The sequence below is a fragment of the Pocillopora damicornis genome, chromosome 4 (assembly GCF_964200805.1).
Source record: "Pocillopora damicornis chromosome 4, jaPocDami1.2, whole genome shotgun sequence".
NCBI lineage: Eukaryota > Metazoa > Cnidaria > Anthozoa > Scleractinia > Pocilloporidae > Pocillopora > Pocillopora damicornis.
In genome coordinates, this window is record NC_142673.1 from 7183194 (window position 1) to 7209201 (window position 26008).

Genomic DNA, 26008 nt, shown 5'->3' on the forward strand with positions numbered 1-26008 from the left:
GACAAAATTTTGCTACTTGAGTGCTCTTCAAGTGCATCCATGACTCGACTTGTGCGCACAGCTAAAAGCATGGACCAATTATTTTTGGCCTCATTTTTGAACCTTAATCAATTTGCCTTACAAACTTCTTTCAATGCTTAGTATAAATTCGCCCAATTAACAACTCAAAAAAAAAAACTTCAATGACAATTAACCCTCGTAGCTAAAGTTGTTTTTTTTAAGTCACGAAATATAAAAAGACAACATGCTATTCCCAAGCAAGAACGAACTTGGAACAAACAAAAAGAAAATGGCTTCCTAGATGAAATACATTGATTAGATCATCTTCTTTAACATCATTAGGTACATGGCATTGGTACACCTGCTGTAAAATTTTAGTTTCTAAAGAAACTATCGCGATACATTGGTGGACATGTGAGGTACACAGCAGACCACTAGGATGGAGTTTATCGATGGAAATAAACTGCCCTAACGAATTTTGTAAAAGCTTAGAGTTCAAGTTCTGTCTGATGAAAGGCTTAAGCTCCATATTTCAGCTTTTCAAAATCCGCTACGGTGGTTCACCTTTAATCTCTAAGTTGATAATCAGCTAAGTAGTACACCTGTCGCTCCAAGCACCCGACTGTATTGTTTTTCACAGCTGTAGTCCACGCGGGTTTTGATATTATTCTCAGGACAAAACACGTATCCTTTTGTTCAGTTAATTGAACGGTTCTCGAGATAATCTCAATAACGACGCAAAATTTCTTTCATGGAGAATTAGATCTCGGAGAAAGGAAAATTAAAGGAAGTTGAATAAACCAGCTTTGTCACTAATGTGTGTAAACTTTGAACACCAGTCAATTACATTTTGGAAGTTGATTGTTTGAAGGAGAAATGCAATTGAACGAGGGTTAAAACTTCCAAACAAAAAAAATTGCACCCGTTATCGCTTTGATACGAAAAAGGGTAAACGCAGACGATGCATTCGGCCACCCAAAAAGCCCCGCATAGGAGGCAGTTTGTATCTATCAAAAAAAAGAAATGTATATGTATGACTACCTTTCATGAATTTTTAATTAAGCATCCCCCATTTCTTTTCAGAGTGAATGCTGGGGTCCCATTTTCGGTTGAGGATGCCGTTGCGTAAATTAAAATAATGACTCATTTCTGCAAAGAGGCGGAGATCAGGAATAGAAAAGCAAGTTGACAGATGACGCAGAAAGTATTAAATTTGTTGAAATTTAACCTAAATGAACTTGCAAGTTTTAGTAACCTGCTCGGCCTGGGTTTTCAGTTTGTAAGACGAAGCGAAATAACAAACGGCACAATAGTCGCGGAGGGATGAAAAAACGAGGGAGGTTTGAATCGGGTCGGGTAAAAAACGCAACCCGACCCAAACCTCGCTCTATCGCGCTTCGTTTCACTAACTGAACATCTGGAATGAGCTAGGCTTTTAGGAATTGTGTTATGACGGAATAAAATACTACGGAAAAGAGTTAAAACTGAAAAGCGTATCAATCACATTATTTTTCTAATAGATCAGTGCATGAGAAGACTAGTATCTGGCCTCTAATTCAGCAAAGAAAAATACTCATCTCAGATTGAACCAAATTCAGACCGCTATCGACTGTTTTAATTCCATGATTTATAAAGTAAGTCTAAGGAAGCTCGGCTACAACTTCCAATCCATTATAGTCTTATGATTTCACAATAATTCAGAGCTCGTGACAGGGTGAATTGAAATGGATGGTCGGTTGCTGCACTGACCTGTTTTAATTTATTCAGTTCCTCGTGTTTTATGAAGGCGGAAAATCTTCCTTAATGATATCTCTCGGAACTGACTAAAAATTGCCAATGAAGGGAAGAGGATCGAATGATTTTGGTTTTGTCGCAACCAAATTTACCTAATCCTTCATAATGCTCTGTAGTATTCCAATAACATCCCCATCCCCACTTTAAACTCTGTTAGCGACGACCGTTCCTCCCTGAAAACCATGTGATCCCCAAAATCTACCGGCCCCCTCCATTACCCTTGAAAACCATGTGATTCCACCAAAATCCTCCACCCCCCTCCGTCACCCCTGAAAACCATATGATTCCCCCAAAATCCCTCTCCTCCCCTATCCGTTACCCCTGAAAACCATATGATCCCCTAAAATCCTCCGCCCCCCTCTCCATTACCCCTGAAAACCACATGACTCCCACAAAATCCTCCGCCTCCACCCTTCGTTGCCGCTGAAAACCGTGTGATTCCTCAAAATCCTCCGCTCCCCTCTCGGTTACCCCTGAAAACAATGCGATCCCCCAAAATCCTCCGCCCCCCTTCATTACCCCTAAAAACCATGTGACTCCCACAAAATCTTCCGCCTCCATCCTCCGTTGCCGCTGAAAACCATGTGATCCCCTAAAATCCTCCGTCCCACCCCTTCCCTTGGAGATCTCTCCAAAAGCGGTTGGACGAACTATTTTCCCACTATCCAACTTGACTGAGGAATGAGGTGGGGTTTACGTATTGTTTACATTAGAGCACATGTTAGAATTCCGGGTTAACCGTACACGAATTTCCACTCACACTCTCTGACCTTGTCTCCGAAGCATCAAATATTCCGGTCAATGACGGTAAAACCCTTCTGAAGAGACATAGCAGTTCGACCCAACTTCGTTCCCAGAGTGCTGTTCCTGCCATCTCACAATTGAAGGGAAAAGCGTATTGGCTTTTTCAGGAGCCCATTACTCCTGATTTTTTATAATATTTTCATTCCGCTCCACTAAAAAATTTTAGAGAAAAATAAGAAGGCAGAAATTTCTGTGACACTAAGCGCTCTTTAAGGAAGATCGCTGCTTGGTGTGCATGTCAAACCATTCCAAAACCCTTTCCCTCTATTAAGCCCCCCTCCTAACGAACCCCCTTCCCCTCCTCCCCAAGGTAAGAAGAGCTTTTGTCATTCGTTTGGGCGAAATAGAATTGTGTGACTATTGTTGATGGAAAGTCTACACTAATTCCTTTTCAAATATCTTAAGTTTTGAACCCAAGAAATCTGTATTGTATACGGTACGTGTTTAGTATGAGCGAAGATTTAGATCGTAAATAACAATTGCCAGTTTAGCCTTCCGCAAAGTTTTGCTCAGCCCTTTAAAAAGCCACCCTCTTGCCTCCCGTTTGTAAGTCTTAGAAAGTAATGAACCTCCACCCCATGACACCCTAACACGGGTGTCTACAAAACGAAGACCGAAGACCGAAGACCGAAGACCGAAGACCGAAGACCGAAGACCGAAGACCGAAAAACGAAGACCGAAAAACGAAGACCGAAAAACGAAGACCCTAATTTTTTTGCCCGAATAAGGCACGGACAGTTAAAAAACTAACCCAAAGCGTTCCTCAGCACAAACCGATGTGAAATTAATGTGACGCCAATTGACGCGAAATAACTGCGGCTTTTGTTTTCCGTTTAAAAAGAACCGTGTGGATCTAAAAAGTAAAGACCGTTGCTAAAACTGTTTGCGACTAAACAAATAATTTAAAGCACTAAGGAAGACCGGGAGCGTTATTTGTTCTTCTTTGGGTCATAATTGAATGTCTTCATTTGAAAAACTCTTTTTAGTTGGAACTCTTGTTGCTCTCACTTGACTTGTAAATTTCTCACTTTTTAGTCCGGAACCCGAAAAAAGGTAATTTACATTTTACCGGAAGTACAAACTTTCAGAGCAATTAACTGACACAAGCCAAACATTTCTGGAGAATAAAAAAACACAAATGAAACAATTTGTAAAATTTCTAAACAGACAAATACCTTTTCTCTGCAAGCTATTGACGTTAACTTTAGTGCCAACACGTACAACGGAACTTTTTGCCGGCTGATTGCACTCTACAGACATAAAGCTCATGAAATCTAGCCGCTTTTCACCAACCATAAATGATTGACAGTTCTCGCCTTTTTGCGTTTTGCATTTTGGCAAAAGCCTGACTTACCGCCGGCCTGATTAACCGATGTGAAATTAACAGGAGTCTTCGTTTTGTAGAAAAGCCCCCCTAAATCTACAAAACGAAGACCCTTGCTAAACCGCTTTTCCAGACCCCTGGGAAGGAAGAATCTATTACACGTTGCCGATTTCAACCGCGCGCGACAAAAAGGGGTGCATCAGTTGTCTAGACTGATGCGGTTTTAAATCGCAAAGGAGGCCAGCTTAGGGGGTGCAGGAGTTGTACAGCATTAAAGTATTTTTGTAACACGAGGTATTTCACAATTTCTAGCTGATCTTAAGCCTCCCATTATCTAGTAATTTTACAGCATGTAGGAAATATTCAGTACTCTGCTTAATACTAGGAAAGTTACTAGAGATAGTAGCATTCACAATGAGAAATGGCAAAAAACATCAGTGCAAAATCAATGTGCGTCTAAAAAAGGATTAATTTTGTAATTTATTGTTCGAAACTAAAGCAATTATGTTTAAAATGTCGAATTTTGGGAACAGTTGACGCATCAAAATTTCCGCAAGCAATGCATCAACAGCATAGAGTATATCTCCTTTCCAAAATTTGCAAAACCTGAGAGGGGTCGCATCCAGCCCTTTCTCCCGCCATTTACAAAACCCTGAGGGGGTGGCGTGCAACCCCCCTCTCCCCCACACATACACACATAATTACACGATTCACGTCGTAGGGTCCGAGGCGTCTGGATATTTCGCATCGAAATGTCAGGAATTACAAAGCTCTTAAAGCCGTCAAAAAGTCGTTATATCATCTGCAGAGCAAGATAAAGGTTTCTACTCCATGTGAATTTATGTTAATGCGACTAAATTTAAAGAAAACCTTGGGGGTCTATCAAACCTGCCCCCTCCCCCCCCCCCCCCCCCACCAAGTGCACCGGATAGTAGTTTGCTTGTATGAAAAATGTTTGTATGGCTGATAATTCTTGCTTTATTTATAAGAAAAACATTCGTATAAAAAGTATAATTCCAATCGTATAAAAAGTACAAGATTACCCGTGGAATGTTTACTATGAATATAGTGAACATGCACATGCAAACTATCAATCGATCTTTGTTTGCTCGGATGTGCTCAACCCCGATGCATATACAGTGGGACCTACCCTAGATAAAAAGGAAAATTTAATCGAAGGTTAGCCCAAACTCGTTTGCAAGATAACTTTTGTGGGAGTCTCGAAGACTTTCTTTGACGTCACTAGGAATGCTAATGTAATCGGCAGTGAAGTATGGAAATCTTGTTAGCAGGCACTTCATCGAGGCATGATAATATCGGACTGTCTCCCGTTGAGATGGCCTGCAATTCGACCAATCTCCATTGACAGGATACATCCATCGCTCTTTGTGAGAGAAGATTAAATCGAACGGAATGACCTTCTTTCTATGACAAAAATCGAGATGACACGATTTGCACCTCTTCACACTTTCCACGAGAAACACCAACTCAAATGGATTTTCATTGTGGTGTATCTCGGAGTAGAAAGGCCCTGTTTGCGCAGATGCACTCGAGCTTGGCTGTGCCTTGCCCCTCGCAGGTCGATAGCCATACTTGTTCCTTCCACCCTTCTTTCCCGCCGTTGCTTTTTGGACATCGTGCTCCGCAAGAGCCGTTCTTTTACGAACTTGACCTGATTTACTCCTGACGAAATTTAGATGTTCCGTCAGAATTGCTTTGGAGGCGGCTACAGCTAGGGAGTGCTTGCAGATTTTATCATACTTATACCTTCCACAAACACAAGTTGCATGATCCCTGTAAACAGAGACCTGCACTGTTCCATTCTTGGCCCCTGTACTTGCAACTTCAAATTGAACTACTCCCTCGGTTTGCAGACTTGCTTTTCTCTGGATGGCAGTGGGGTGGTTCAGTAGATAAAGAACTTCTTTTTCTAATGTTTTTGCACTTTCGTTAGAATAGCCATGACGGTCGACCAGTTCGGTTACGATGTCATCTCCTAAGGGCCTAAATTCTGCGTCAATATCAATGGTTTCCAACTCCGGCCACGGCACATCTTTCTGGTTGTATACATCTTGCAGGGACAGCTTTTGAACCCCCAGAACGTACGTTTCCCTCATCTTTGGCGTCCACTCGAACCAGATATCCGTTTTTTAACTGTCCGTGCCTTATTCGGGCAAAAAAATTAGGGTCTTCGTTTTTCGGTCTTCGTTTTTCGGTCTTCGTTTTGTAGATTTAGGGGGGCTTTTCTACAAAACGAAGACCCCTGTTAATTTCACATCGGTTGGTGCTGAGGAACGCTTTGGGTTAGTTTTTTAACTGTCCGTGCCTTATTCGGGCAAAAAAATTAGGGTCTTCGTTTTTCGGTCTTCGTTTTTCGGTCTTCGTTTTTCGGTCTTCGTTTTTCGGTCTTCGTTTTTCGGTCTTCGTTTTTCGGTCTTCGTTTTGTAGATTTAGGGGGGCTTTTCTACAAAACAAAGACCCCTGTTAATTTCACATCGGTTGGTGCTGAGGAACGCTTTGGGTTAGTTTTTTAACTGTCCGTGCCTTATTCGGGCAAAAAAATTAGGGTCTTCGTTTTTCGGTCTTCGTTTTTCGGTCTTCGTTTTTCGGTCTTCGTTTTGTAGATTTAGGGGGGCTTTTCTACAAAACGAAGACCCCTGTTAATTTCACATCGGTTTGTGCTGAGGAACGCTTTGGGTTAGTTTTTTAACTGTCCGTGCCTTATTCGGGCAAAAAAATTAGGGTCTTCGTTTTTCGGTCTTCGTTTTGTAGATTTTGATATGACCGCAATTCAACCAAAGAAGAGCGAAATAATCAGGCCGGCGGTAAGTCAGGCTTTTGCCAAAATGCAAAACGCAAAAAGGCGAGAACTGTCAATCATTTATGGTTGGTGAAAAGCGGCTAGATTTCATGAGCTTTATGTCTGTAGAGTGCAATCAGCCGGCAAAAAGTTCCGTTGTACGTGTTGGCACTAAAGTTAACGTCAATAGCTTGCAGAGAAAAGGTATTTGTCTGTTTAGAAATTTTAAAAATTGTTTCATTTGTGTTTTTTTATTCTCCAGAAATGTTTGGCTTGTGTCAGTTAATTGCTCTGAAAGTTTGTACTTCCGGTAAAATGTAAATTACCTTTTTTCGGGTTCCGGACTAAAAAGTGAGAAATTTACAAGTCAAGTGAGAGCAACAAGAGTTCCAACTAAAAAGAGTTTTTCAAATGAAGACATTCAATTATGACCCAAATAAGAACAAATAACGCTCCCGGTCTTCCTTAGTGCTTTAAATTATTTGTTTAGTCGCAAACAGTTTTAGCAACGGTCTTTACTTTTTAGATCCACACGGTTCTTTTTAAACGGAAAACAAAAGCCGCAGTTATTTCGCGTCAATTGGCGTCACATTAATTTCACATCGGTTTGTGCTGAGGAACGCTTTGGGTTAGTTTTTTAACTGTCCGTGCCTTATTCGGGCAAAAAAATTAGGGTCTTCGTTTTTCGGTCTTCGTTTTTCGGTCTTCGTTTTTCGGTCTTCGTTTTTCGGTCTTCGTTTTGTAGATTTAGGGGGGCTTTTCTACAAAACGAAGACCCCTGTTAATTTCACATCGGTTTGTGCTGAGGAACGCTTTGGGTTAGTTTTTTAACTGTCCGTGCCTTATTCGGGCAAAAAAATTAGGGTCTTCGTTTTTCGGTCTTCGTTTTTCGGTCTTCGTTTTTCGGTCTTCGGTCTTCGGTCTTCGGTCTTCGGTCTTCGGTCTTCGGTCTTCGGTCTTCGGTCTTCGGTCTTCGGTCTTCGGTCTTCGGTCTTCGTTTTGTAGACACCCCCCATAACACCGTGCGCTCTCCCCTTAATCAAGGATTAAGGGGGGCGCGCACGGTGTTACGGGGTGGAGGGGATTATTGATGAGATGATCAAATCTTACGTAGGGCTTTCAACAAATCAGAATTACGTAATTGTCTTCCGGACACACTGTCTTAGAATCCTGCATCTCCGCGCTCGCTGGTTCTGATTGACCCTTCACAATTTCGACATTGTTTGTGGTTTCCAAAGAAGCTTTGTTGGAGGTTTTAACTAATTACGAGCCTTCGTTTTCAAGATTGGTCTTGCCCAGCAATCGACATAATGGAAAGGAAGGAACTTTTCAAGTCTCGTGACCAATTCATAATGTATCGAACGGAACTTAAGAAATTTGCGTCAACTTGAAGTACTTCCAAGTCAATACTTGATTCGTTTTGCAAAGATACCTTTTGTTTGACATCGTTCGAGCGTTTATTAACTCTGCATCTATTCAAACAATTAAACATAACTTAAGCGGGAGTGCACGGAACGTATTTTGGTGACCAGTATATGTACTCTGCTTCTCTCCTTCGAACAAAAGATCCTCAAACTTTCCTATTTCAAATAGCAGGTTTCGTTATTCGTGTTCTATCGCCCAAAATGTAGAAAAATGCTTCAAATTGTCAACAAATAGGCAGCATAGTCAATAAACATCTGCCAGGTCACAATTAAGAGAGTCGCGAGTTGTCATTCACAAACAAAATACGACGAAGATTACATTATGACATTAATCGCGCTTATAATAATCCGCGCACCATCAATGATTCCAGTAAGTTTCATAGGCCCTATTTTAAAGTGTTTTCTGCTTCTTCCGTAAGTCTATTTGTGATAAACAGCACACTCGCTCTCATTCTATGACGCCCTTTCTAAGAAATTGTTCCGGTTTGTTGCGCACCATTTGCCTCCTCTCATGCGTTAAACGTCATTAATTCACCGCATTAATAAGGAGGTCTTTCCGCACAATAAGAAATCCCTCGACTGTGCGCGTACTAAGACCTAAATTCCAGGCGGTCTACCACACAGTGTAAATCCCTGCTGTCCGCAAGTGTTTTGAATAAAAAAGCGACGATTTTCGAACAACAAGCAGTGTCAATCTGCACGTGCTGCACGGTTTCGACTTCACCTCGCTCTGTGATTGGCTACGGACCAGATGTCCCGCACAAAGGAACACGAGAAAAGAAGTGTGTGGGAAGGTGCAAAATACATTTTTCCCACGGGTTTTAACGCCACGAGGCCACTCAATCCGTCAATATTTACCAAGTCATTCACCTTCTATTGTGAATATGTCTCTTCCTTTACATACAGGCCAAAACGTAGGGCTTGACACGAAGATTAATCATGCTCTTGAAAAGTACCCTAATTCAGACTTTGCTGTTTCAACGTTTTTCGCGTCCATAAAAACAATTGGTGCCTACCTCGCAAAGTCGTCTCTAACCGAGTTTCCTTGAAATAAGGGAAACAAGATGAACAAAGGAAATTCCTTCTATTACATTGAGAATTTAAGCGACCTGTTCATACGGAAAATAACCAGTCGATTGTCTGTTAACGTGAATAAAATCGGGCAAACTTCCAACTGCTGCCTAAAGCGTAAACAAAGTTCGCAGTTCTTTTCATAACTCCGCGCAATGAGGTTGTTTGTAAACTCCGACCGATTCATCCCTATCTTAAAAATAATTCGTAACAATACACCACCTGTATGCCTTCTATCGCAATTCAAGGTTTATTATTATTTTTCCGTCCCAAAATAGTATTTTTTATCGTTGATTACATAGTGTATGTACTTAAATGATTTCCAGAAAAGAAGTTATAAAAATAATATACCGGATTACCGAAGCTTCTAGTCGGGCTAAAACAGTCACTCAACCATACCTAAAAACCCCTCACTTCAGTACTAAGAACTCAAATGTTTAAGGTGTGTCGATTCAACTGAGTGTGGCGAGTACATGAGGCATAAATGTTCTCAATATACAAAAAAAAAATGTATTTACAGTTTGGTACGTTCTCCCTAATTACATCTTAAAAATATATTAAACTTTTCTATAGCTCTGTGTGTTTTGTTCCAACATGAAATTCAATTATTCGACTATAAATCAATTGCATTTTTTTCTTTTTTAAAGCAGTGACCACTTTTCGCCGTCCTTCGAGCGGACTGTCCTTCAAATACGCAGTGCATCTATGTACTGCAATCCTTCCCACGTTTAAAATTACAGTTACGGTCATACCATACGAAATATCATTCCTTGACGTATATCTTACAAAATCTGATAAACATTCAACCAACTGGACACAACCTCTTGCAATTTAAGAACTATAAAACTGTTCAATCTAGAAACCTTTTATCGTATGTTTAAGAAGCCTTGATTTTCGATTTGTTTACCTTCCGAGTTCGCCACCCAAAACACAGTTGAGTGACTATAGAATAACTACAACGTTAACTGATAAATAAATAACTTGACACGATTCGTAACATTATGATGCATAACCTGAAACACCAGTTTTACCAAACTTACTTATTCATCGTTGCACAATATAAGTTCTCTTCAGAGGTGTGGCGTTGACAAAACTTATTTTAGTGTCAATGGCAGTATTCATTGTCAATCTAGTTCGATAAGAAGCCACGACTCACACAAGTAGGCCAAAAAAAAAACCAAAAAACAAACAAAAAAACAAAACAAACAAACAAACAAAAAAAAGATTCTCGCTCGAAAATTCCAAGCTTATTTTGGGTGAGTCGTGACAAATTGTGGTGGGGCGTCACGCACCGCTTCCCACGAAACATTGCGTGACATTCCTTATAGAGCCAGACTGACTTGTGACTATTGGCAATTACACTGTCATTTTTTGTACAAATAAATAAATACGCTTAGCGATTAATAAACCAAGAATACAATAGAAAATAACTGAGCGTAGTATGTATTGTGACGACTCTCATGGCGATCTTAAAAAAACCCAATCATAACAAACACGAATAGTACAGAAATCAATTGATTAGCACGAGGACGATGATGACGATGATGAACAGTCTCCCGGCGAATCAGGTGAGGGGGTCGGGAAAGATGATAAATACTTTTGCGGCGACGAGTCGTAATTATTCATGAACCGCACTTGTGTATGTACAGGAGCCATTTCGTCGGCCGGAAAGACAAGCTGATGCGGCATATGTTGCAATTGTTGATAGCGCATCGAATAATCGTCATTTTGGTAGTCTTTCCTAAACGGCTGGCCGTTTCCTAATCCGCCAACGCCACCGGCGTGGGAATACATGTTGGAGTTAGCAATGGCCTGAAATGCGGCCTGTTGAGAGATCGGTGGAGGCGCCTTCTGCGCCGAATGACAAGTTCTTCCGTTAAAGACTAAAGGTCGAGAGTCGGAAGGTTGCAGACCGACACAAGGTAAGTCCGGTGTGCTATGCACCGAGTAGAGTCTTTGACCCTCAAATGGCCTGACGGGCATGTACAGACAGTCTGATGTAGTGGGTACAGTATGGTCCATAGCGGCCCCCTGCCCTAAAGAAGTGTTCATGGTAAACCCGCATATGGACATATCCGTAGGATCATCTAGAGCGCCAACTAAATCCCAATCAAGGTCAACCTCTTCCAACCCGGCTAGGTCATCGGGTGATAATATTTCTAGCGGTGAAGGCGGTTGTGCATCCAACGAATTTGGAGCTTGAAAAGGTGATAGCGTAGTTGAATCCGCAGGAGATATGCCGGGAGATATGCCGGGAGAAATGCTCCCTAACGGCGAGAGTACGTTCGTGATTGGCACACAATTTGGCGAAAACGCCTGCTGCTGTTGCTGTCCAGCAGTGCAGGACGTTACAACATGCCCGGACCCAGGAGATGAAAGCTTTGGGACGACACTCATTGACGAGTGCACTTCCTCGTCAGGCCGCGCCTTCTTGCGCTTCCTCTTTGCATTATTGTTATTATTATTTCCGGTTGCACTCGGCCTGGGTCTCGATCCAGGCGTTCTACTCCCTGTGGCCTTTGGACGCGCCGCGTGGAATTGTTGTACCATGGCTGCCGCGCTACCATTGGGAATTTCGACAGCTGGTGGCGATGTTGCCAGAGGAGATGCTATGCTAACCATGGGTGATTTTTGCCCCTCGGGGGGTGAAGTAGGGGCTGGAACTGCCTTAGGCGAGTTACAGCCAAGTGACCAATCCGTAAGCAATTCGACAATGTCGTGATGATGTCTTTGTTTAGCGATATCTTCAGGTGTCATGTCCATAGAATCGGCAACTTTCCTGTTGGCATAATTCACCAAGAGATGTCTCACGGTCTGTACGCTGCCTTCACGACAACCCAGGAACAACGGAGTTTGACCCTAGAAATGGATTGAAAAACACTTGAACACCAATCACCGTCACAAAAAAAAAAAATTATCAAAACAGAAAAAGGGTTATCTCTGACTGTTGTATTCCTTTTAAATTCACCCTACAATTGCAGTGCGACTTCAACGATCGCGTTACGCACCCGCTGAAATCCATCCCCTGGCTGCTGCGAAAGACAAGGGAACCTTTTCCATACAGGCACGGTCAGCGAGAATAGCTTTCCCTGCAAGCCACGATGGGCCAATGGTGAAAAACCCACAATACCTTGCGCATAGGATTTCAACAACCACATAAAATGACCGCATGTATCGTCGACTTCAACGATCAATTTGCTTTGCAAATGTCCGGTGAATTTGACTAGATATGCAGTCAAATAAAACTCCTCTGCTTCCTGCGAACCAAGCTCACATGAAAAATAGATGTGAATTCAACTAACCTTTTCGTCCTGCGCGTCTTTCTTAGCGCCATTTCTTAACAACTCTTTGGTGACATCCAGGCTGTTCACTGACGCAGCCCAATGCAAAGCCGTTTTTCCTATGAGAAACATTCAAGCTGTCAGAATTTGATACGAATGTTTAAATCTATCCTATTTCAGAAACAGAAAATGGGGGTGAGGAATTCACCTTGATTGTCAGCACTGTTAACCTTCACTCCGGCTTTGATGAGGTGCCGCACCAGGTCTGGAAGGTCGTGTCTTGCGGCAAGGATAAGCGGAGTGGTACCGTCGTCCATTCGGGCTTCGAGGTCTGTGGCACGATTCCTTAACAAGATCTGAATGCACGGAGAAATGAAGTCGGTCAGAGATATCAGAGAAAAAGAAAAAAATTTAATCAATTTGGAATAGGAAACATCGCGGGAATGCTAGATGATGATGAATGGAATTTTGTTGGATAACATTTGCTTTCCTAAATCAAGGCGAATACTAAGTGTTATTTACCTGGAAGACACCTTGTGCATCAGCTCCGATGGCCAAATGGAGGGGCGTGCGGTTGAGACGGTCACGTGCGTTCGCATCTGCTCCGTAGTCCAACAGACGTTTAGCCACATCCGCCCTTGAGTGCCGGGCAGCAAGATGAAGCGGCGTCTCTTCCAGGTCCGTCTTGGAAACATAGTTTGCCCCAAGGGACAGTAGATCCGACACCATGGCCCCTCCACTGTCATCACTGTCTTTGTCATCATCAAGGCTGCTGCCATCACCGTAAGTTCCACGGCAGGATGCCAAGTGAAGGGCTGTCATTCCACCTGGGCCTCTAGCATCCACGTCTACGCCCGGTACCCCTCTTTCGCCGCTTCCCTCCTGAGGAGGAGTCAAAGCCAACGCGCAGTTGCGCACAGTTACGTCCGCCGCTTGCTTATGAAGTGTGGTCCACTTTCGCGAGTCTTCACCGTTGTCCAGCTTAACGCGTTTAGATTCTCTGGGAGGAGTCAAGTCTGAACGGCTGCTCTCGCCGTCGGCGCATGCACCCTCTTCATCAATTTCTGACGAACTCTTGCTCATCGATCTTCCGTGAAAGGAAAACAGCAAAATCAAAATGAATTTCCACTTCATCATTTCCCCTAACAAGCTTTACTTTCTTGATCCTAGAGATCATCTTATGATCACCTAATATACTCACCTCATGGAGACTTCTTGCCCTACAGGATCACGTCTGGTAGACGGCTGGCGCCGGGACCGGTATATAGGAAAGCCCTCTGGTACCCATAGCTTGGCGTATACTTTCTTGCCACCCAACAACCCTCCCACAAGGAGCAGTGGGATAACTACACACAGAATGGCTATGTAAAGTGGTGACAGCTTAGTTCCAGAAACAGGCGGTGATGGAGTTGGAGAGGTGTCCTCCACTAAATAAAACACGAAAAAGAAACATTTAAAACAATGACACTGCGTCAGATAAACGCATGCAGTACGTAAGTGTAAACCGGTAAGTTTCCGTGAGTCGCCACGCAACATTCAAAGCGTGACGTATGAACCTTTAAGAGGCGCCATCAGTTTACAATTATCTCTCGCTTTCTGTTTCGCTCAAAATGAGACGTCCTGTAAAAACGAAAAGCTAAATGCACGGCTAAAACTATGTGAAGATAATTGGAACTACTACCACTAGGGAATCCTTGGCACATGTGGAACAGGCCCTTAGTATTAAACAAATCTTGACTCGATCACGGCTGATAACCCGAGACACTAATAAGATGGCAGAGCCCTCAAACAAACACTAATAACAACAACAAAAACAATAATAGTAGTAGTAAAAATGATAATAATAATAATAATAATAATATTGACGATAATGGTAATGATAACGATAATCATAATCATGATAACAGTTATAACAAAAGAACACAAGAGTTCCAACCTTCCACTCTGTACACAGGATAGGGTAGATCCAGCTTATTAGACGACTTTAACGCACCTAGGTAGCGGGCCGCCTAAAATCGCATAAAACAGGACAAGGTTAGCACTGATAGGGAACCAAGAACAACCTTAGACAAAAAAAATAAAAGACTTACTTCGCTGGCTGTGGAGATACACGCTGGTCCTGAACAACCTCGTTGGTCAAGCTGTACGTGCACTTTCGTCCTTTAGAGACAAGAGAGAGGGAAGTCAGTGACGTCAACAGAATTCAAGGCGGGAAGAAGTCAGTTCAGTTGTATGGTAAAGAACTGGAGCATTGAACGGTTGAAATTTCGATCAAGAAAATATACAGCAATAGTCCGGCCATGGGGTAAGTCATGTAAAAAGATACTTACGGTAGCAGACACTGATTCTCTCTTGTAACGAGAACATCTGTCCACAGAAGTTTCGACTATCTTTTACAAAACACATTACACAAAAGGGCATGTTGTAATGGTTTATATGGCGGGCAGGAATATAAACAGAAACAAAAGATAAGTCTACGTGTTTGTTCCACGGCACGCCAGATCGAAGCACTCAGAGTGAAAACGCCTCCTGCACGCATCATCCGCAATAAAAGAAAAAAAGAATAGTTTTCCTTACCCTGTTCCGTCTGCCGCTCGAACAACACGCAGATGAACAACTTGGCGACGTTTACGCGTTTTAAGATCAAAGGAAAAGATCATTTCCTCGTTGCCTTGTCTCTTGATAAACGCAATGGTGTTCAAAACCGCAGAAAGTTCTCTCATAAATATTCTTGAGCCATTGCGGAAAACTTCTGGAGGCACCCTCAACACTAGTATAAGCGTCCCTTCGCCCTTTAAGAGAGAGAAAAGGTTTTTTTCAACAAATTTTTATAACTTCAATTCGTTTCACGAATAGGTAAACGTCAAAAGCCTACTTTTGACTGAAACTCGATATTATTCACGTGGAGAACCAAGGTACTAATTTTATCACAATAACGACTGTCTGATTATTCTGCAGAAACAGCTATTAGTGATTTCGCCCACCGGTTCCGGTTTTCCAGTCTCGCAGTCCAGGCCATCTTTCAAACAAGCTTCATTGTTGCACACCGTGTCGCATATTGCATTCTCAAAGCGTGACTTGCAATAATCATCATTGCTGTAATGCAAACAAATACAAAATAGTACGTAAGGAAGCAAAAAATAAGCTTCTTTTGCAACGTGATCGTTTTTTTTTTTCTGACTCCTGAACTTAATTTAAGAATTAGCTATTTTGCATCAGTTTTGCAATCGCAATATTTCGTAAATACCTGCATTCTTCCTTGGGTGCATTGCAATCAAATCCATCAAAAAGGCATTCAGCTTTGTTGCAATGCGTGTTGCATTTTCCATTTTGGAACACTTTGAAGCAAAATTCTCCACTTGCTGTTGTTACAGAGCAATTCTTCCATGGTTGTATTCCAAGTGAACAAAGAGTCCCGTCCCAGTTGCAAGAGTGAGTGTTGCAACTTTCCTGAATTAAAACAAAAAGTGTAAGACATTACTACGAAGAATGGCTATACAAGAAAAAGTTAAGAACAAAAAAATTCAAACTTCTGCAATTTTGTTTTGAATCCATTTGATAAGCTTACGTTACAAGTCCCTCCTGGTACAAATGTTTTTTTACAATACGAATATGGGCATTTCGCTTCTTCCTCGCAGTCGGTCCCGTTAAAGCCAACTGAATGGAAAAAAAAATAATAAATACAATTAAATCATGTCTGTTGAAGTGGACATTATGTCTCCGACGAGTGATCAAAACGCCAAATCTCTGTCAAGTAGATGAGAATCTAAAATGAAAACACACCAACTGAAGGATAATGTCTGGAGATATGAAGCAGGAAAGACAACAAAGGAAAAAATTTATTATCTTTTGTGAGTTAAAGAGTTACACTGGCTTCTAAACTTGGTAAAGCTCTATGGAGCAATGAAACGTTTTCACCCCTCCACTCCTAAGATCTCATTAGTACATGTAATTCTCCTTACTGTCTTTGATACAATTCTTATGATGTTGGGAGAAATTACTGTTGAATCAACAAAGAATCCCCAAATTGACAGTCCACTTGGTTCTCATTACTTGCCTGCTTGATATCACATTGACATTGAAAGGAGAAATTCTGTCTCAATCTCAATCATTCATTGGAGTTAAAGAGTTAAAAGTAGTTGCCATTTCATTAACCCTTTAACTCCCAGATCAAATTTGTCATTCTCCTTACTGTCAACCATACTATCCTTATGATGTTAGTTCAGAGAATTTAGTATTGGATCAACTAATTATCCCCAAATTGATATTTTTCTTTTTTCTCATCACTTATCTGGTTAAAATTGTATTGATATTGTAAGGAGAAATTCTGTCTTGGTCACTCGTGGGAGTTAAAGGGTTAAAACAAATCCAAGATGAATGTCTCATATCCTTCAGGTCAACACGCTTTTCTTTCCCCAACCCTCATATCCCCCTCCCTGCACCAATAATGCCTTAAAAATGTATTCCCTGAAATCACTTTTTACCTGGACACTTGCATCTGTAATGGCCCATCATATCTTCACATGTACCATTGTGCTTGCAGGGATTGCTTTGGCATTCATTAATCTCCTGCTCACAGTTTCTTCCAGTATACCCCACAGGGCACTTGCACTCATAGTTACCGAACAAATCCACACATGTTCCCCCATTCTGGCAAGGTGTGGCAAGACAGTCATCCAGATTCCATTCACAGCTTTTTCCTTTTACCCCATCCACGCAAGCACATGAAAAACTACCATTTGTATGTGTCAAGCAGGTGCCGCTGTTCAAGCAAGGATCATCTGAACATGAGTAAACACGACGCTCACAGTTTAGCCCTGAATATCCCATCTGGCAGAGGCAGATATGTTTCCCAGCCCCATCCTTGCATTCAGCTCCATTTTGGCAGGGATATGACAAACATTCGTTGATATCGATGTCACAGTTTTTCCCAAGAAATCCCATCTTGCACTTACAACTGTAATCATTATTAGGCAAAGAATAACACTTTTCAGTCCCAAGTGCAGAGCAAGGATTGGATGCACATTCATCGATGTCAACCTCACAACGCACTCCTGAATATCCTGCAGCACACTGGCAGGAAAAAGCCTTCAGGCCATCCACACAATGTCCTCCATTGAAACAGGCAGTACTAGATATCAAGCAATCATTAGGATTCTGTTCACACCTGTTGCCAACATATCCAGCAGGACAAGAGCAGATAAAGCCATCTACAAGATCAATGCAAGTGCCACCATTGTCACATGGGTTTAAAGCACAATCATCAATATTTTCTTCACAGTCGTCACCATCAAATCCTCTTGCACAACTGCAGGTATAGTTTGCTACACCATCGGAGCACTGAGCACCATTCTTACAAGGACCACTTGCACAATCATTGATGTTCAATTCGCAGTAGCTTCCCATAAAGCCAGGAGGACAAGAACAGGACTGCACATTCTGGTAATCATCAATGCAAGTACCACCATTCAAACACACAGTACTTCGATCTGTAAGTTTAGTCTTAGCATTGTTACAGGTTATATTTTCCACATCACAAATTATACCTTTAAATCCTGTAAGACAATCACAATGAAAATCAAGAGCATTTGGGTCTTGTTTACATGTTCCACCATTTTTACATGGAGAGCTCTGACACCAATTTATCACACTTTCACAATTCCTTCCAGTGTAGCCTGGCTTGCAGTAGCAGCTGTAGGAGCCAATCTCATCAACACAGGTTGCACCATTTTGGCAGGGTTGTGAATTACATTCATCTATATGGTGCTCGCACCTCTGCCCAGAGAAACCAGGAGAACACGTACAGGAAAAATTATTTACTTTATCAAAACAAGTTGATCCATGGAAACAGGGACTGCAAAAAATAGATAGATATCAAAATGCAATAGCATACAGTTACCCATTTAACAGATGAGGTAGCCATTAAGTGACCTCTCCTTCAAACTCAAAGTAGAACCACTTACTTAGGTTGACAGTCGTCAATATTGGTTTCACATTTAGTGCCACTGTAGCCACTGTCACAGACACAAACATATTTGTTGAGACCATCCCTGCATTCACCATGATTGCAGGGGTTGGAAGCACATTCATTAATGTCAACCATGCAGAAATGTCCCTTAAAGCCAGGGGCACACTGACATGAGTAGCCATTCTGCTCAGAGAGGCATGTTGCACCATTTTGGCACTGATTTCCAAGACAGTTGTCAACTCTGGTTTCACAACTTCGACCTTAAAATTCCAAAAGTTTACAAAAAATTAATACAAAATCAACCACATTACGTCCAAGTTCATGTGCATCAGGATTCTCTGTATCACTGTAGAGAAGCACTTACCATATTGTTTGCAAATTAACTACAATAAGAGAATTTATTATTGCATTAGGGGAGTTCTTCACCTGATTGGTTAATCAGTTCTTCTGTTAATTGTACTGGTATCATAAGAAGTTAATCTTAAACTGAGTTATTCCTTCAGGCTGCTTTGCATTGCCTTATGAATTAGTTAAATCTTTCACTTTCACAATCAACATATTAATTCTCCACATTGTCAGCCATACACTTCTCGTGATCTTATCCCTCAGAATTTGGTGATTCTTATAGCAATAAAGTTTTATGGATATCTTTATTAGAGGTGCATACTTCCCACCACGTCTGGTTTACAATATATTGATAATAAAAGGAAAACTTCATGGCTTGTCACTCCTGGGAGTCAAAGGGTCAAAGAATCTGTAACTGACTAATCTCATCTTATAATCTCTTTACTTAATACTATGATATCACAAATACAGGTTAGAGCTTAAAAATGAAGAGTTAAGAGACACTAAAAACAAATACAAACCAGTGAAGTCAGCTGGACACTGACAGTGATACTGGGCAACACCATCAGTACAAATGCCACCATTTTGACAAGGTTGTGAGCGACACTCATCAGTGTTCATTTCACATTTTCCACCATAAAAACCAGGATGACAGGCACATTTGTAGCTATTGAGTTCATCAATGCATGTGCCACCATTGGCACAAGTCACTCCAATGCAATCATCAACATTGTGCTCACATCTTACACCTTTAAAACAGAATGCCATTGTTACCATCTAAAACTTGATGTGCAAAAACTCAGTTAAAAAGAATATAAACAGCACAATGTAATCACCATTAAGTTGGGATCTTGACCCTAAAATTCTTCCTTACTGTCTGCCATACAATTTTTATGATGTTAGTTTAAAGAATTTGGAATTGGATCAACCAATAATCCCCTAATTTATATTTTTCTTCATCCTCATCTTTTTTCTGCTTGATGTTGTACTGATATTGCAAGGAGAAATTCTCTCTTGGTTACTTATGAGAGTCAAAGGTGCAAATATTTGAAAACACAGAAGAAAATATTATTGTTATGCTGGCAAATAATCTGGAGGAAATTTTTCCCATCAATTTTAAGATGTGACTCCTCAGATGATGTACACTACTGAGATGTAGGAAAGAGTAAAATTTTTCTCAGGCCTCAACATATACAAGTGACAAACCATGCATCAACCATTCTCCTAGACTAAAGATTCAAAATACAACTACATGTACTTTAAAACTGCTTACCACTTGTGCCTTGTGGACAGGTGCAGCGGAAACCATTTTGCAAATCCGTGCAGCTTCCACCATTCATGCAAGGATTGCTAGCACATTCATCAACTTGGTTTTCACAGTTATTTCCTGTATAACCAGGGGTGCACTGACAAGAGTAGCCATTCACTTCATCCACACATGTTCCATAATGTTTACAAGGTACTGAGACACAGTCATCAATGTCTTTATCACAGTTACCTCCTGTAAACCCACTAGCACATGTGCATGTATATGATCCAACACCATCAGTGCATGTGGCTCCATTTTTGCATGGATTAGGGTTTGCACAATCATCAATGTTTATCTCACAATTAGTGCCATTAAAGCCAATGGTGCATTTACAACTGTACTTGTTCAGTAAATCCGTGCACTGACCACCATTTTGACAAGGACTGCTGGCACATTCATTTATCGAAGTCTCACAATATTTGCCTGTCCATCCTGGTTTGCATGCACATACAAAAAAATTGGTGTAGTCTAAGCAACCAGCACCATTCTTGCATGGATTCGAAGCACACTCATCTATAGATTTGTCACATCTTTCACCTAGAGGACAACAGAAGTGAGAAAATGGTTACTTCATGTAGCTTATAATCTTTCTTTAGATCTTATTAGACAGGATGTACCCTCTTAGACTTATTGCAAAGAAGACATTACAATTTCTGGTGTTGCACATTTAATTTACACATACTTGTCAGTCTTATGTCAGCACATTTCTTGTCAAGAAATGTGCTGACATAAGCCCTGTCACTTGTGTAATGCATTCTGTAAGTGGCCTTTAAAAAAGACTTCTTGACAATCAATTATCAAGTCATTATCAGAGTCCTACAATAACTTCTACTTAAGGACATTGACATGAAAATTAGCCTTTTAACTTAAGTCTTTTTGAAAACTTCTTTGCTACTATCTAGTTAATTCTGCGGACTGTACTATGATATTTACCTTTGTAACCAGCAACACAACTGCATTCAAATGATCCATTAGTGTTGACACATGTACCACCATGGTGACAAGGTGACACCAAATCCAAACTGCATTCATCAATGTCAATACTGCAATTCTTACCAGTCCACCCTCTCGGACAAATGCAACTATATGCTCCAAATGCATCAGTAAAGCAAGTGGCAGTTCCATAACAAGGTTTATGATAACATTGATCATCATGTTGGCACACAGGACCTAGTTGATATTAATTGGAGCACATGTGCAATAAGATAACCAGAAGAGGTTCAGGCTTAAGCAGGTACACGAAGAAAGCTCTCTTTTGAATTTAACACATTTCAACTCTCGAAATCTCCCTCATTATATCTCACTCAAACTTTCTTCAGTGCATGACATCCTTACCATCATTTCCACTAGTAACCAAGCACTAATTATAGAGTAGAGAAATATCTAGACATACTTTAAGATATACAGACTTTATTTTTATTTTAGGGTCTGGTAAACTAGTCTTAAGTCTTACAAACTATTGCCAGAATCACAGACTCAATCAGTACCAACTCTACACTAAAACTATTTACTAACCCATTTTTCCAGGAGGACAGAGACAATCATATTTTCCAACTCTATCAATGCATGTGCCACCATTAAAACACAAGGGGGTATTACCAGAGGGCACACAGTCATCCTTGTTGATGGTGCACTCAGGTCCATCCCAACCAAATATACAACTACAAATGTAGCCACCAAAATTATTTGCGCAAGTTCCACCATTTTTGCATTTATTATTCACTTGGCATTCATCCACGTCCTTTTCACAATGGAGTCCAGAGAAATTAGAAGGACAACTGTTGATGAAGAATATATTTCGGTCAGTCATATTTATTGGACCTATCTTTAACGAGACACTCTTGTAACAAGAGAAAGCACCCCTGAGAGGAGGTTTCCCTCCCATGGAAAAGAGGTAACAGGTACTAAGGTCATGAGATCTTTTATTTTGATGGAACTGAGGAAACTTCACTGTATAAACATAAACCTTTAGGCTAATCACTAAAATGTGTGAAATATTTTCACTGTATATTCTTTAAATTAAGACAACAGCTACCTGAAATGTTCAATTCCTTTAAAAAAAAAATCAAGTTGAAGATACCAAATTCAAATGAAATAAATCCATCATGGTTGTAACTGGGTAAGGATAAATTGAAAATGGATATCCTTATGGTGATGAGGAAATTAGGCAAAAAGCTGCTTTAGAGATTATCTTACAGAAAAATGTCCTCTTCCAGGATAAACTATTCAGTTTCAATTCTTTTACACGTAAACCAACATGGCAAATCAGTTTCTCTCCTTTTTTTTTCAGTTCTTGAAAAAATTAGCAAGAAAAAATTGGGTTCATGGGAAACAACTTTTCATCAACTAGAGTTGGCAAAAGAATATGATAAATTAATGGCAATGAGATTTAAAACTATGGCCACCAAGAGTATCTAGCATCTAATGTTTCTTTCCAATATCACCCCTGAAACAAGCATAAAGGTCACGCAAAAAAAAGGAAATGGTCACTAATTAAAGCTGTTGATTGTGAAACAAATTCTCCTTGTCCACAACTTGAGAAATGTGCAAAGTACAGTATAGAGAATATGCAAACCAGACCTTGGCCTCACCCATTGACAGACACACCATTTCTAAAGAAGGATGTCCATTATCATTCGGCCATATTGTGTTTTAATTTGATGCGGCCTGTTTCAATTATGTTTTAGTTTACTAAAAACAAAAACATATAAGGCTTCTTTAATATAAGAAAAAACCTGATGTTTTGGTCACAATGCTGTGTTTAAACTTTTCAGACCCCCTGGGATGTTTTCATTAATTGCTATAATGCACATTCCAGATTGGTTTTGTAATCCTGTACATGCATAAAAGGGTCAAACTCTTTCTTTCATACTACCGCAATCTCCTGTTGAGGCTTCACAAATTAATGAATAAAACATGCTCTATTTTCCATTCAAAAATTACTACCAAATTAACATATACCCATCCAAAAAGTCTGTCCACAAAATAGGGTACACAAGTAGCATTAAAGAGGCACATTCTTTTATAAACTTAATGGGCAAATAGCCCTAATCGTAACGCAGTACGTCTATTGAAATATTACCATTATTGGCAAAGAGGAAATGTTTCGAACATTCAGCTGTAATTTGTAATGCTGATAAAACAATTAACAATGAAAGCCAGATTCAAAACTCAGAGGAAACAATCCAGGTTCAGCCACACAGGCAAATATTCTTGATGACTGAACTTTATCGCATAACTTTTTGATGTTGTTAGCAACAAATATCGAGAATAACTCTACTCTATAGTTCGCGATCTATCGTTCGCCTTTGAAAACGTCTCATTTGGTAAAAACCTTTGCGCTAACTCAATTACGTTTGATTTCCAAGGCCTAATCGAACGTTAAATCACTAATCTGAAGAAATTTCCAATCGTAATCAATTGTAATTAGTCACGATCAAGAAAATTTGATAAAATGTTGGCCAATAATATGTGCTTTGTCCATCTATTTCGGCTAAATTAAGGAACGGCGATGAAATGAAATTGAACATTTTCAGACATTTGCGCTCTCTATAAACTATCAGTAAAACTTGTCAAAATGTTGTTAAGTTGTCTTTTCTTGTTGAGTATGAGGTTATATTTGACAAACGCGACGAGGGGAAAAAATTCGGTTGACCTCCTTTATTAGCAAAACTACAGGCATGTTCTGGCCCGCTCTTACTGTGGAAGAAAACATTCATGAACCTCTTTAGGACTGTCGATTTTAACTTTAAAACTACATCATGCATTCCGGGGATGACAGAGGCTATGTAAATAAAGATTATTCAAAAACGCCAAGAAAAGTCAGGCAGTATGTCGTCTACCAAATACGAACTAATTACCAAGCGATACAAGTAATAGAGTGACGAAAGACGGATGAAACTCTGTTAAAGGACGCGGGAAATATAGTTTCAAGTTTCTAGTATCCTTTTACAAGAAGTTTGCGCTTTGTTCTAAATTGATACGCGGGTCGGGGTCGTGTGTTCACTATCTACTCAGGCAGCCAAATAGCCAAAATCTTTTGAATAATTATCCGACTTCACTGCGTGCGCGCTTACAAGATTCGTGCAAAACAACTATTTTGAGCTCACTAATCTTTGGAGCCCTTTTACTCAAGACTTAATCCCTACGGAGACTATTTTATGCTCAAATTATAAATCTGGGTTAAAGGTAGAATTGGTTCATTTTACACAATAAAACCTTACTCAACACGCAAATACGCTGTCAACTTAAGCAGAACAACAAATCCACTAGTAGCATTTGAAAAATCGGCTAGCGTGCGATCGCAATCGGTTTTTACTCCATGTTTTAACTAGCTTTTAGCAGATAAGCAGGAGTCTCGAGAGTTCATCAACATAAAAGCCCTACTAATTAGGTCAAGCTTTAGAAAACGTGTCGACGCTATGAAGTAAAAACATTTTAGTATTCGCACTTCGGCGCAAGTGAACAGACTGTCACATGTATCCGAATGAACTTTTCATCACCAATTTCATATACACTGACTCATTTATTACACTTAAAAAACCGTTTATTCAGGACAATTTTATGTTGAATAAAAACATCTGCTTAAGCTTTCTCAATAATTCATAGTGTTTGCTGCCAGTGACTGTTTAAGAATACCCACAAAACATGTGTCGCTACCGTTGCTAGCTCTCAGAATTATTGATTATGCCAAGGAAATTTATGATCAGCTAGCTTCACGCCATACAAACTCCATTAAGTGTTTCTATTGATATGTCTAGCGGTTTTTCACAGAAGTAAAGTGAATTTTGTTCTGAAAGAAGAATAAGCCAATTAAGTCTGTGGCGCGGAGGCTTGTGGTTTATGTGCCATTATTTACCAATCTGAATGCCGTGCTGTTCTTTAGGTGTTGAACGCGCGAGGGATTCGTTTTGACTAGACACAAACTACGACGAAATTAAAAAACGGCTGTTGTGAAAAGTTGACTAAGCGTGCAATAAGCTTTCGGAGAGATTACGAGACATGAATTTATGTCTTACTAAACAAACATTATTCTGATAACTAGCGCGGAAACTACGCAGGCAAGAATTCACGTGCGGAACACAATAACGATTGAAAAACCGAACCGCCGTACTTTGACGCGACATGTTGAATGAGTGAAAAGAACATACCTGCAATTAGCTTTCCCATGTAAAACTGAACATGTTCCACCGTTCTGGCAATATCCGTCATAACACGTGGAGGCTGCAAGAGACAAACAAAGACCGGAGTTGAGCAGAGAAAAGCCAGGTGGAACTTAGAACAATACGATTGAATGTTACAAGGTGAAACAAGGACAGCTGTTCCGCCGTGTAAACTCGCTCGTTATGCACATCCCTACTAGCAAACTGAACAGCTTTCATCAATCTCAGCCAGCACTTTATAGTCACACATTTACGAAACTTAATTCTACGGACAAATTCCACAGGGGCCGTCATCCTCAATAAAAGATTAACCTAATTTTCATTGAGTGCCAAAACAGCGCTTGCCGGTGTTCTGTCAGACGAACTAGGCTCTCAAACTCTATCATTTGGCAAATTTCTAGTCAAGCTTTCAATCTATGGCAGCTTTCTATGTTTAGGGTTAAGATATGGTGAACGCAATTATCTAAGAGGGGTGTAAATATAGCTTGCAGTTTGGACATCTTAATGAAGTAAGCGCCCCACGAATATTGAAACCAACCGTCTCTTAAATCAGTTCTACTCGTTAGATTCCTTCCGTACACAGCACATAGGAAAGATTCTTCCCGAATCGAATGTGAGTTTCCCAAACCAATGTAGCGAAATCCGCCCAAGTGAACCACAGTTCCAATGATAGATCTTAAACGCCATTTATCCAACAGTGGCATCCGACGGTTAATAATATGGCCC

At 40.5% G+C, this 26008-nt stretch overlaps 1 protein-coding gene across 4 annotated transcripts in view; it reads right to left on the bottom strand.

The window, feature by feature from the left end:
* Positions 1-9444: 9444 nt before the first annotated feature.
* The window catches only part of LOC113679088 (uncharacterized), a 29228-nt gene continuing 12664 nt past the window's right edge, over positions 9445-26008 (bottom strand). For 2 of the 4 annotated variants that reach the window (XM_089204453.1, XM_089204451.1), the window contains 18 exons: positions 25271-25343; positions 21636-21898; positions 21054-21290; positions 20085-20657; positions 19333-19560; positions 18462-18726; positions 16983-18352; positions 16067-16155; positions 15746-15948; positions 15483-15594; positions 15076-15290; positions 14589-14658; positions 14435-14507; positions 13700-13925; positions 13021-13588; positions 12707-12854; positions 12520-12617; positions 9445-12076 (listed from right to left, as the gene is read on the bottom strand). In XM_089204453.1, coding sequence (XP_089060579.1) covers positions 10736-12076; positions 12520-12617; positions 12707-12854; positions 13021-13588; positions 13700-13925; positions 14435-14507; positions 14589-14658; positions 15076-15290; positions 15483-15594; positions 15746-15948; positions 16067-16155; positions 16983-18352; positions 18462-18726; positions 19333-19560; positions 20085-20657; positions 21054-21290; positions 21636-21898; positions 25271-25343 — 6152 coding nt within the window. In that variant the 3' untranslated portion in view covers positions 9445-10735. The remainder of the gene's footprint in view (positions 12077-12519; positions 12618-12706; positions 12855-13020; positions 13589-13699; positions 13926-14434; positions 14508-14588; positions 14659-15075; positions 15291-15482; positions 15595-15745; positions 15949-16066; positions 16156-16982; positions 18353-18461; positions 18727-19332; positions 19561-20084; positions 20658-21053; positions 21291-21635; positions 21899-25270; positions 25344-26008) is intronic. The other 2 variants (XM_089204449.1, XM_089204452.1) reach the window with 1 other exon arrangement.